Source organism: Lithobates pipiens, unplaced genomic scaffold (assembly GCF_037356315.1).
Source record: "Lithobates pipiens isolate NorthernLeopardFrog02 unplaced genomic scaffold, aLitPip1_a1.2 Scaffold_18, whole genome shotgun sequence".
Classification (NCBI taxonomy): domain Eukaryota; kingdom Metazoa; phylum Chordata; class Amphibia; order Anura; family Ranidae; genus Lithobates; species Lithobates pipiens.
In genome coordinates, this window is record NW_027507758.1 from 123,727,188 (window position 1) to 123,740,905 (window position 13,718).

At 41.6% G+C, this 13,718-nt stretch overlaps 1 protein-coding gene across 1 annotated transcript in view; it reads right to left on the reverse strand.

Annotated features, from left to right (window-relative positions):
- PUS10 (pseudouridine synthase 10) overlaps positions 1 to 13,718 on the reverse strand; it is a 105,906-nt gene that overhangs the window by 30,074 nt on the left and 62,114 nt on the right. Inside the window, exon 15 of the mRNA XM_077486061.1 lies at positions 7,671 to 7,788. Within this exon, the coding sequence (XP_077342187.1) occupies positions 7,671 to 7,788 (118 nt within the window). The remainder of the gene's footprint in view (positions 1 to 7,670; positions 7,789 to 13,718) is intronic.

The window sequence follows — 13,718 nt, forward strand, 5'->3', positions numbered from 1 at the left end:
TCCCTGAGACTAAATAGTTTATTCCCTAAGCTAAAGATTTAGATATTTGTTTTTCACCATCATATTCCCTCTCAGGCATCTTTTCTACAGGGAGACTAAGTTTAGTGTTTGTAGTCTTTTCTCGCAACAGAGGTCCTCCAGTCCCCTCATTAACTTTGTTGCCCTTCTCTGGACTCTATCTAGTTCCATCACATCCATCCTGAGGATTGGTGACCAGAACTGGACAGGACAGCATACTCCAGATATGGTCGAACTAGAGTTTTACCTCGAGTAAATCCCCTTTTTTAATGCATGTTAATATTCTGATAGCTTTGCTTGCTGCAGCTTGGCATTGCATGCCATTAATGAGTCTGTCATCTACTAGGACCCCTCAGATCTTTTTACGTCCTGGACTCCCCCAGGAGGTTCTCCCCCTAGTGATTAACTATCGTTCATATTTTTAGCCCCAAAGTGCATTACTTTACATTTTACACTTTGCATCATTAACCTTCTTTGCCATGTGGTTACCCCCCCCCCCCTTTATTTTATTGAGGTCTTCTTGTAAAGTTTCCACATCCTGCTGTGAAGTTATTGCCCTACTTAGCTTTGTATTGTCAGCAAACACTGAGATTGAGCCATTTATGCAAACCTCTATATAATTTAATTCATTCATAAACAGAATTGGTTCCAGGACAGAGCCTTCGGGTATCCCACTTACCACTCTAGTCTGAGTACACACTATTTATTGTCACCCTTTGGACGCACCCCTGTAACCAGTCTTCTATCCAAGAACAAATTTTATGGTCCATGCCCATGAGAATAATGGACACCTCTTTTTGCAGCATATAAAAGGAAAGGAAATAAGGATTTTTGACTTACCTGTAAAATCCTTTTCTTGGAGTACAGTACAGGACACAAGTTCCTTTTAATCTTGACCATGGGTTATATAAACCCACCTTCGGGTGAGGAGACTGGGGCTGGGGTTTACAGTCAATATTCCCATCGCACACGTTCTTGGAATAAGCTCTTATAGTACTGGGTGCTGTAGCGACCGCCAGCTGGGGTTTCCCGCATTGTACTCCAAGAAAAGGATTTTACAGGAAAGCTGGAATTATTTTATAGTTAATTATAAATTTTATTAAAGCTCATTTGAAACATATTTCTCAAATCATACACTACAGGACGCAGGCTACTTTAAATCTTAACCATTAAGCATCCCCAAGCAATACAAATAAGGGGTGGGCAAACATCAAAACAGTAAACTATTCCAACAGGCCTAAAAACAAAGGAATCTGGTTACCAGCTCAAAGAGTGGCTTGAAGCACCTTACGGCCAAAGTCAGTGGAAGCAGAGGCCTAAACATTTGCCTGAAATTCACAAATGTGAGAACAGAGGACCAGGCGATGGCCTTGCAATTCCTAGACGCCTCATGCTGAAAAATCCAAGAGGCACTGACTGAACAAGTTGAGTGAGTCTTACCAGGGAAAGGAAGCACTGTATCCCTCAAGACATAAGCTTTTATAATAACTTTTATAATAACCTGCCTTAACCGCCTAGATATGCCTGCAGGCAGGAGAAACAGAGAATCTAAAGTTTGTATGAACATAGTAGCTGAGAGATAGACTCACACTGTGCGCAATGCATCTAAACAGTGCACTGAATTCTGTTCGAGGCGATTCAGAGCAGGACAAAGAAGGCAGAACAATGTCCTGGTGAAGGTGGAGGGAGAAACACACCTTACGAAGAAAAAAAAAAAAAAAAAAAAGGAAGAGGCCTGGGGCCTCAAAACTACCTTGTGTTTTTATGAAGAACAAGGAAAGGTTCTTAACAGAATAAGGCCACCAGTTCTGAGACCTGCCTAACTGATGTGATAGCCATGAGAAAACTACCTTAGGAGTGGTAAGATGCTAGACCAGTCCAAATGGCAGCAGGTCTGAATGGTCTGGTAGTGTACATGTAATGTCTTTCAGGAATCAGAGAATGTATTGAGTCCTTCTGGGCCACTTTGGTGCCACCAAAATCACTGGAATATGCCTTCCATCTTGTTCCTGCAATGCAGTTAAGGAAGAATCTATAGCAGAGGAAAGGCACATATAAATTGGAACTAATCCCACAGGGTCACAGGTGTGTCCACTGCAAAGGCCTTTGGACCCTGATCCTGGACACAGTCTATCCAATTTGTTGTTGAATTGTGATGCCAACAGATCTAAATATGTTGTCCCCCAGCAGTGAGATGTCTCTGAAAACCTCAGGGTGAAGAAACCATTCCAAGCACATCTAGTGGCTGATAGCTGACAAAGCCAATATGGCAAATGACTTTTACAGGAATGTGGACAAGACTCAAATGTGCCTAGGCTTAATTAGGGCCACTTCTCGAAGGGTTGTACGGCTTTTGGTGCTGCCCTGACACTTGATAGAAGCCATGTCTATGGTGTTGTCTTTTTGAATCCTCAATGATAGCCCCTGAAGCTAGTTGGAACAACTCAGCAGGGATAGGCAAATAGCCCTTAGTTTGAGAATATCAATTGGAAATCTGGACTTCCTTGATGACCATGTCCATTGAACCGTTTCCATTCCTAGGACACTTCCCTAGCTCAACAGGCAGGCATCTGTTGTGAGAACTGTACAGGTCAATAGGAGATATGACTTCCTCAATTCCCACTCAAGGCTGGTCAGCCACCAGGTCAGAGATATCCTGGTCATTGGATAGAGGCTTGTCTACTGCCAATCGGAAGAACGACGACTACAGGCAAAAAATAGACATGTAAATACACATACTTGATGCCAAAATTTCCCCTTGTTGCAGCAATACAATTACAGACCAGGCCAATTCTAATCAAGTACAATTGGACCCACTCAGAACATGTCTACAACCTTCAGCCTCAGAAGTGTATACACACCAAAGTTCAATATTAAAACCTTTACGCTTTACACCTATTTATGAATGATAGAGTTTGGGTTAAAAGTACCATTTCTGTGTTTGCAGATGACACCAAGCTGTGTAGTGGAAGAACATCCTTCCAGGATGTCTCCAACTTACAAGCAGACCTTAATAAACTGTTTAATCATGCAGCTAGGTAGCAAATGACGTTTAATGTTGATAAATATAAAGTTAATCACTTGAGGGTTAAAAACATGAATACATTGTCTATTTCTAGGAGTACAGCTGTGGGGACTCAATGGTCAAGAAAGAGCTGGGTGTTCTGGTAGATCATAGACTTAAAGCAAGCTAAGTAGGTGCTGCCAAGGGGTGACTAACCCAGAAGCTGCCAAGCAGTCTTCAATTTTCCATTACATTTGGAAATACAGGCCAGAAACCTGCTCTCAGGAGAGAGCGATCATCCACAACCTAAGGACACTGACAAAAATTTTGAAATAATCAAACAACTATAGATATCTCTCCCTCAGCGCTCATGGTAAAGATACAATATCAACCAAGCTGCTACTATAATAAAAAAACAGTATAACAAAATGTGTCCAAAATAAATATTTAAACACGAATAGCAGTTATATATTCTGAAAGTCTTTCAAACTTGATACACAGTCCACTTTTGACAAATAGACAGCCAAAATGTGAAAAAGATGAAGGAAAATCTGCTTCAAAAGAGAAGTATTCAGGGTAAATTGTAATTAATTACTCCAGACGATTAACCATCACCACAATGCTTGAATGACAATCCCCCAAAAGAAATTTACTTACCAGATATTACTGGATTTATTGCATATCTCTGGGTATGTTATCAGCAAGCCTCTGTGAATCTTCATCCAATATTAGTGAGAAGGTGTGTGGATGTCAGGTGGCTAAAATCAGCAATCACTGCATCTTTCCATCTATATATTGCTCGTCACAAGCAAGAAAATAAAGGTGCACATAGCGTAATTCAATCTTACAAAAGGTATCTTTATTAAATAAACCCTCATAGATGTACACTTACAATAAAAACATAAGTTAAAAGCATAAGTAAAATTATACTTGTGAAGTCACTGCCTCCTAATGTACGTCTTCACTGCTACAGCTATGATCCCGGGTAAGGTAAACTGGAGAGCCAACAGCTTGACTCAATGGCATGGGTTGCTGCGTAATCAGGCCCTGACCAGTTTCCTCATTGCTTTCGTCAGAGGGAGCGACTTCAAAAGTATAATTTTACTTATGCTTTTAATTAATGTTTTTATTGTAAGTGTACATCTATGAGGGTTTATTTAATAAACATACCTTTTGGAAAATCGGATTACGCTATGTGCACCCTTATTTTCTTGTCACAAGCAATATATAGATGGAAAGATGCAGCGATTGCTGATTTTAAGCCACCTGACATCCGAACATCTTCCCACTAATTTTGGATGAAGATTTGCAGAGGCTTGCTGATAACAACATACCCAGAGATATGCAATAAATCCAGTAAGATCTGGTAAGCAAATTTATTTTGGAGGATTGTCATTCAAGCATCGTGGTGATGGTTAATCGTCTGGAGTAATTAATTACAATTTACCCTGAATTCTTCTCTTTTGGAGCAGATTTTCCTTCATCTTTTTGACATTTTGGCTGCCTATTTTGTCAAAAGTAGACTGTGTATCAAGTTTGAAAGACTTTCAGAATATATAAACGCTACTCATGTTTAAATATTTATTTTGGACACAATTTTCTTAGACCTAAGGATTTTCTTAGACCTAAGAAACCCAGGACTGCTGGTGGTGGTTGGATGAGGGGCTATATCAGCTGTCCTAACAACTTTCTTTGCTATTGTTGTCAGCTGAAGGTGACAGCATATATCCCAAGGTTAGGATTTCATAAGCCTGTGCCCTGTACTGTAAAAATAAGAAAATACAATTTGCTGCTTTAGATGCCATACCATAAAACTCAGATTTTCTGGTATGCCATACCATATAACTCAGATTATCAATTTTCTGTGATACGTTCATAAATGAAGCCCACTCACTATATATGCAAAATACATTACAGCCTGTGAGACCATTTCATTTAATATGTTTGGTGGAGTCCCTTATACCCAGCAAGGAGGAGCCCATTGTCCATTGACATTTTATCCTCCACTGCAACACTTTATAGTTGTCAATGTAGGGAATTTCTGCTGAACATACAGTATATAAATTTGGCCTTTCATTACCACACCTATTTTTAAGACTTATATATCACACAGATGTATCTATAAAAAGGAAAATATTTCAATAAAATGTATATATTTTATCTCCTATATCCATTTCCTCTTCATGGGCTAAATTAAAGTGGATGTAAACCCAATTTTTTTTTCTTTTAATTAAGGCTTGCACCTTGTACAGTATAGGATTTCATGTAATCTGTGCCCAGTCTTGCCACAAAGCGTTAATCTACCTCTGAGCAATCCTCTTATCTTTTTTCAGTGAGATAAAATGGACAGACAGAGAAATAGGAGTCAGTTTTCCCCCCCTGCTGTGAGTGACAGGTGATGGTCTCTCTCAGGCGCATGTATGAGCTATGTAATTCTGTGTACTTCAGATCCCCTCCTCCTCTCTTCTCCAGCTCTCCCAGGATTGGCTGCTCCACAACTCAACATGATTGGACATGCTGAAGTCATGTGTTGACCTTTCTGGGTTTTGACTGGATGTTAGTGATCATAGCAGAAGTTCAGTGTAAGAAATACACAGAAGAAAATGCATATCTACAAGGGGAGTGTAGAGGTGGGCGGGGAGTCTACTGACATCACAACTCCACCCACCGAGCTCCGGACAACAGATCCATCCACAGAATATGCAGTTTTTTTAGGTCTTATAACAGACGGACATGTAAGGATACATGCAGGAGGCATGTATATCCTTATAGATAACCAATATGGCAGTAGTTTAGAAAGGATGAGAGTGGGTTTACATCCACTTTAAAAGGGGTTGTAAAACTATGTGTTTTTTCACCTTAATGTATCCTATGCATTAAGGTGAAAAAACACCTGGCAGTGACTGGCTCCCCCCGTTTTACTTACCTGAGCCCCGGAACTATATCCGGCGGGGACGCTCTGTCTCTCTGCCCCGGGTTCTTGGCTCTTGATTGGATAGATCGATAGCAGCGCAGCCATTGGAACCCGCTGCTGTCAATCCATGATGTGGGCACCGGGGGTCAATCAGCGGGTATGGACGCCGAATGCTGGACTCGGGAGCATGCCCGGAAGTTAACCCCCCTGGGAGAGCGCTTCTCCTAGGGGGTTATCTTATGTGGAGAGTAACCGTGAAAGCCGCCGGGGGACCCCAGAAAAAGATGTTCGGGGCCACGCTGTGCAAAACAAGCTGCACAGTGGAGCTAAGTATATGTTTGTTCTTAAAAAAAAAAAAAAAATACTGACCCTTACAATCACTTTAAGGTTTACCTTATACAGTAGTAACTTTATACATGAGGTCATTCTTTGCAGGTTTATTACTAAAAACAGAACGCCATAAGTTATAAAAGTACATCGTTTATGATAAAATTAAATCAATAACATCCATAAAGATTACCGCATGAATGACCACAATCTATAAATATATACAGTAAATATCAGTGAGCTGATGTCACAGCTATGAAAAGTCCCAGTCAATACAGGGTATGGTATTATTACCAACTGTAGGAAGTATAAATCGGAGGAATAAAAGCAACTTTAAAGTGTTACTAAACCTAAAAATGTTTTTTAGCTTAATGCATAGTTTGCATTAAGGTAAAAATTTTTTTCCTTTTCTCTGTGCCCCCCCCCCCCCATTCCTCTGTGTGAAGGGGAAGAGAGGGGAGAAGAGATCAGCACTGTGCAGGGCTGCATCTATTGTCCCCTCTTTTCCTCTTTACACAGCGCTCAAGCAGCAGCAAATGTAAGTCTATGGAGAGCAACTACATAGACATACAGGTCAGGAGTGAGCAAACTACGCTCTCCCCATAGCCAGCAGCTGGCTATGGTAGTCCCTAAGAAGAAGAGGAGGAGGAGGAGCCAAGATCGTCGCCGGGAACCCCAGAAGAGGAGGACTGGAGCCACTCTGTGCAATACCACTGCACAGAGCAGGTAAGCATAACATGCTTGTTATTTTAAAAAAATTTTACAAATTGACTTTAACTAGTTGATTAGTTGTTTATGACTAGAAAAATATGTATTGATATGATAATCTATAATATACAATTATTAACAATACGATGTACATTTTCTCCGGTCCCATTTGGTTATTTTTATAGAAGACTCCCAAAGAAATTATACAAGAACAGTTATCAGAAATGTTCAAACTAGAGAGGAATAAAAGTCTAATAAAAGTAAAATTTTTGAGCCCAGAAAATTATGAAGGCCCTTCAATGGATGCTTGGTCAATCCGTTGTCTTCCCAGTGACTTAAACAAGACATAGCTTCCTCCCCATTTAAGGGCAACAGCATGGATGGATTAATCGGCTGCTGCCAGATAATTTTTTCTGATAGCCGACACCCTTGTCTGTCAAAATAAATGAAGAATGACTGCACTGTTCGGGTTATTTTTTAACCGCCTGGCTTCATCAAATTCTCAATAGAACTTTGTTGACCCCGGTGGTGTTGGCAGGGCCGTCCTCAGCTAAGATTTTGCCTGAATACAGTAATCAGCTGCAATTCAGGCCAGTATGGAAGCTCAAGACACACTAGAGTAGCACATGTAGTGAAATGTAAAAGACTTGTTCCACAGGAATATTCTTTATTAATCCACAGAAACAAAAAGGCACAAACCTTAACATTATCTAGAAGGTCAAGATCTTCTTTTTTGATGTTTTTTTCTGTCCATATAAGAGCACTGTAGCATTTTGTCTTCTCTTCCTCTCCTTCCTTCATATGAGCAACTGCCTCCCTATAACAAAGCACTATTTCATTATTCCATTTTTTTCATGGAATGGCACACACTTCATTGGCCCTAAACTCATCACATACTGTATTTGTGTAGCTAATTTGTGGTTAAATTTTAAAAAAATAGCTAATTCTGTTCTTTTCATTTCCAATGGAATCAGTCTTTATAGCACTCTTTGATTTAAATAACCTTTAAATCACCCTTAAAAATCTTATGAATTATTCTAAAACCTCCTTTACTCATTTGCAGCTTTAAATTAATACCATGCACAATATCATAATGCTCCTCTCTAGGTCTCCATACAACTCAGTCTCTCCACCACCGGGTTACCTGCATTGTTAAAGGTCTGTCCTCACTGACCAAAGTACAGTTAGAAAAAGATACAAGTGCTGCATGCACCTCAATGTCTTCCACTTAGTAGCCTATTCAAAATAAGTCACAACACCCGCCTGAACACCTCCCTTTCTTCTAGTTTTATGCAGAGATGTTAGGGGGCTAAAATCTCAATTTTAAAGAAAGGAAGTCAAATCCAGATGCTTTGGTCAGGTTTGAAAAATACATGTGATTATTTATTAATGAGAACTGCATTACTGTGTATCTTTTATATCTGCCTGAAGTTCTGTTTTAACCACTTAAGGACCGCCGTATTGCCATTGTACGTCAGCACAATGGCACAGGCAGGCACAATCACGTACATCTACGTGATTGCCTTCCAGCGGGTGGGGGGTCCGATCGGACCCCCTCCCGCTGTTTACGGCGGTCCGATTCGGTCCAGGAGCGCTCCGTGATGAGGGGATGGCCGTTGGTTTTTGGCCACCCCCTCTGGATCGCTCCTGGCCAATGAGAAGCTTCCTCCCCTGTGTATTGTTTACACAGGAAGGAGGAAGTGATGTCATTCTCCTCGGGGCGGTCTTTTTGACCGGACTACGAGGAGAAGAGTAAAAGTAAGTGTGCACCAACACTACACTGACATGTAGGTACACACAGGCACACAAACCCCCCCCGATCCCCCCCCAGTCACAGTGTCACTGATTGCATTCATCATTTCTTTACTGATCAATGCATTCAGTGTCAGTTGTGACAGTAAAAACTGTCAGGACAGTTAGTGTTAGGTCCAGGGTAGCCCCCTATCACCCCCCAATAAAGATTTAACCCCCTGATTGCCCCTAGAGTTAACCCTTTCACCCCCTTTTGCCAGTGTCACTAAGCGATCATTTTTCTGATCGCTGCATGTGTCGCTAGGTAGCTAGTTATTTTTTTAGGTTCACCGCCAGGTTTTTATATCGCTAGGTACCCCGATATACTACCCAATAATGGTTTTAACCCCCTGATTGCCGCTAGTTAACCCTTTCACCCCCTTTTGCCAGTGTCACTAAGCGATCGTTTTTCTGATCGCTGCATTAGTGTCGCTACAGTCGCTAGGTAGCTAGTTATTTTTTTAGGTTCACCGCCAGGTTTTTATAGCGCTAGGTACCCCGATATACTACCCAATAATGGTTTTAACCCCCTGATTTCCGCTAGTTAACCCTTTCACCCCCTTTTGCCAGTGTCACTAAGCGATCATTTTTCTGAACGCTGCATCAGTGTCGCTAGTGTCGCTAGGTAGCTAGTTATTTTTTTAGGTTCACCGCCAGGTTTTTATAGCGCTAGGTACCCCGATATACTACCCAATAATGGTTTTAACCCCCTGATTGCTGCTAGTTAACCCTTTCACCCCCTTTCACCAGCGATCACAGTATAAGTGTCACTGGTGACGCTGGTTAGCCAGTTAGTTATTTAGGTTCCCCGTCAGGTTTTTATATAGCGCCAGGGACCCCCATATACTACCTAATAAAAATTTGAACCCCCTGATTGCCCCTAGTTAACCCTTTCACCACTGATCACCGTATAAGTGTTACGGGTGACTCTGGTTAGTTTGTTTTTTATAGCATTTTATATTCAAATCCGGAAGGCAGTGCTTGGTTTTCGGGGTCCCGTACGTGGCTAGGCTCCCAAAAAGTCCCCCACATGTGGTATCCCCGTACTCGGGAGAAGCAGCAGAATTTATTTTGGGGTGTAATTTGACTTCTGCCCATAGCATGTGTGAGCAATATATCATTTAGTGACAACTTTGTGCAAAAAAAAAAAAGTTTGTAATATTCCCGCAACTTTTGGCAAAATATAAAATATTCCATGGACTCAACATGCCTCTCAGTAAATAGCTTGGGGTGTCTACTTTCAAAAATGGGGTCATTTGGGGGGGTTTTGTGCTATTTTGGCATTTTATGGCCTTCGAAACTGTGATAGGTAGTGAGGAGTTAAATCAAAAATTTGCACCCTTAGAAATCCTGAAGGTGGTGATTGGTTTTCGGGGTGCCGTGCGCGACTAGACTCCCAAAAAGTCCCACACATGTGGTATCCCCGTACTCGGGAGAAGCAGCAGAATGTATTTTGGGGTGTCATTTCACATATGCCCATAGCATGTGTGAGCAATATATCATTTAGTGACAACTTGGTGCAAAAAAAAAAAAGTTTGTAATATTCCCGCAACTTGTGGCAAAATATAAAATATTCCATGGACTCAACATGCCTCTCAGTAAATAGCTTGGGGTGTCTACTTTCCAAAATGGGGTCATTTTGGGGGGTTTTGTGCTATTTTGGCATTTTATGGCCTTCGAAACTGTGATAGGTAGTGAGGAGTTAAATCAAAAATTTGCACCCTTAGAAATCCTGAAGGTGGTGATTGGTTTTCGGGGTGCCGTGCGCGACTAGACTCCCAAAAAGTCCCACACACGTGGTATCCCCATACTCGGGAGAAGTAGCGGAATATATTTTGGGGTGCAATTCCACATATAACCATGGCATGTGTGAGCAATATATCATTTAGTGACAACTTTTTGTAAAAAAAATTTTTTTTTTTTTTTTTGTCATTATTCAATCCCTTAGGACAAAAAAAATAAATATTCAATGGGCTCAACATACCCATCAGCAATTTCCTTGGGGTGTCTACTTTCCAAAATGGGGTCATTTGGGGGGGATTTGTACTGCCCTGCCATTTTAGCACCTCAAGAAATGAGATCGGCAGTCATAAATTAAAAGCTGTGTAAATTCCAGAAAATGTACTCTAGTTTGTAGACGCTATAACTTTTGCGCAAACCAAAAAATATACGCTTATTGACATTTTTTTACTAAAGACATGTGGCTGAATAAATTTTGTCTTAATGTATGACTAAAATTTAGTTTATTCGATTTTTCTTATAACAAAAAGAAGAAAATATCTTTTTTTTTCAAAATTTTCGCTCTTTTTCCATTTATATCGCAAAAAAAAAAAAAATCGCAGAGGCAATCAAATACCATCAAAAGAAAGCTCTATTTGTGGGAAGAAAAGGACGCAAATTTCGTTTGGGTGCAATATTGCATGACCGCGCAATTACCAGTTAAAGCAGCGCAGTGCGAAATTGCAAAAAGACCTCTGGTCCTTAAGGTGTTTATTGGTCCGGAGCTGAAGTGGTTAAGCTCCATACATACCAGGATCATGTGCTTCTTGGCTCAATACATTAAGTCATGCAAACTTACACGGAAATAATAGGATTTTTTTGTAATCACCGTAAAATCCCTTTCTCTGTAATTCACCAACCGACACAGCTCCTCTCATAACCATTGGTTTGTTATGCCCTATTACTAGGAGATAGTAAGCATTAGTTGTAATACAACACTCAGAACTCTTAGTTCCGCCCAGGGGGCGGTCCCTTGGGCAACAATCCTCCAGCCTGCCATTCAGTCATCAGTACGTCAACAAGCATTATAGCGTAAAGAGAAAAAGGAGGGGCGGGTGCTTTGTCGGTCGGTGAATTACAGAGAAAAGGATTTTACACAAAAGTACAAAAAATCCTATTTTCCCTTATATTCACTGACCGACACAGCTCCTCTCATAACCATTGGGACGTCCCCAAGCAGTGCCAAACAAGGGGTGGGAAAACAGCATAAAAATGTCGCCAACCAAGGCAAGTGGGAACTAGTGAAACTTTACCCACAAAAAAACAACAATGCGTGGAGAAATCCACCACAAAACCAGGGTAACCTCAACAGGAGTGACTACCCACAACCGCACAAAAAAATTGCGGAATGTGCAGCAACAGCGCATTAACTACTTCCCACGTGGCCTATATATATTTATATTATAGCTGGGAGGGAGCTCTCTCCTTCTGAATGGACGTTCAGGAACGTCCTTCAGCAGAAGGGGGCTCACGCGGGTGTGTGCCCGCGCAGCGGCGCAATCCCGATGCGCTTGTGTCGCCCGGACACGTCGCTTCTTGGAACGGCAGGAGGGCTCTATGATTGGCCCTCCTGATCACATGACGGCCGTGTCCAATCACATCACTCATGTGATATAAGCAAACATCCGGTTGCTAGGCAAACGGCTCGGCTCTCCTCTCCTCACACGGAAGTCGTCGCTGAGGAGAGGAGAGCAGATCGCTGCAGCCGGCTGGTGATCAGTGAGTATGAGCTTTTTTACAGCTTTTTACTCACTGATCACCAGTCTAGTGTAAAACACACATGTCCCCAAATAATAAAAACACATGTCCCCCACATATGTCCCACTAAAATCACATGTCCCAATGATTATCTGCACACATCTGTACATGATCATTTGCGTACATATGTCCGTGATCACACAAACCCATTATTATACACTTAACGGGATTATTTTTTTTTACCAAAAACATGTAGCAGAATACATTTTGGCTTATTTATAACAAAATTTTATTGGATTTGTTTTAAAATAGAAAGAAGAAAATATAGTTTTTTTCCAAATTTCTGATCTATTTTTTCGCTTATATCGCAAAAAAACAAAAAACGGAGACCTGAATAAATACCACCAAAAGAAAGCTCTATTTGTGTGAAAAAAATGATAAAAATTTAATTTGGGTACAGTGTAGCATGACCGTACAATTGTCATTGAGTGCGAGAGCGCTGAAAGCTAAAAATTAGGCTGGGAAGGAGGGGGGTGAAAGTTCCCTGTATTGTAGTGGTTAACTTAACGGTACTGCATTTTTATCGAAAAACCAGGAAAAAGGGAAATATATTGCATATTCAATTGCAACTATACGGCCGCCTGCAAAACTTTGCGGCCAAAACAGGCATGTAGAACTTGGTAAACATGTGGACAGACGACCAGGTCGCCGCTTTACACACCTGAGCAACAGACGATTGGTGTCGGAAGGCCCAAGACGTTCAGATTGCCCTTGTGGAGTCGGCTGTGACCAGAAAAGGGGGGCACCTGCCCCTTCAAGGCGTAGGCTTGTACTACAATCTCTCTGATCCACCTAAAAATGGTGGCCGACGAGACCGCCATGCCTTTCTTGGGACCAGCCACCGAAACAAACAGTGAGTCTGACTCTGAAAGGGAGCAGTGGCAGACAAATACACATTCAGAGCCCGAACCACGTCCAGAGCGTGAAGGGCCACCTCCTTAGGGTTCTTCGGCTTAGGACACAGAGATGGTAATACATTGCCCTAATTGATCTGGAAAGCCAAGGCCACTTTCTGTAGAAAAGGAGGTTGCGGACGCAATACCACCTTATCCTTGTGGATAACCAGATAGGACGACTTGCAAGACAAGGCTGCTAGTTCCGAAACATTCCTGGCTGATGTGATGGCCACTAGAAAGACCACTTTCTGGGAAAGAGTCAACAGGGGAATCTCTGATATTTTCAAACTACGTTTTTTGAAGCGCTGATAACACCAGGTTCAAATCCCATGGGGGCAACGGTGGATGCGCCAGAGGGACTACATTTCGTACCCGCTGAACAAAAGGTACTCACTAGTGAGTGAGACGCCAGCTGAAAAAAGACAGCCAAGGCTGAAATTTGCCCCTTAATGGTGCTTAACGCCAATTTCTGGTCTACTCCTTGCTGAAGAAACGGCAGGATCCTGGATATAGAAAAGGAGCG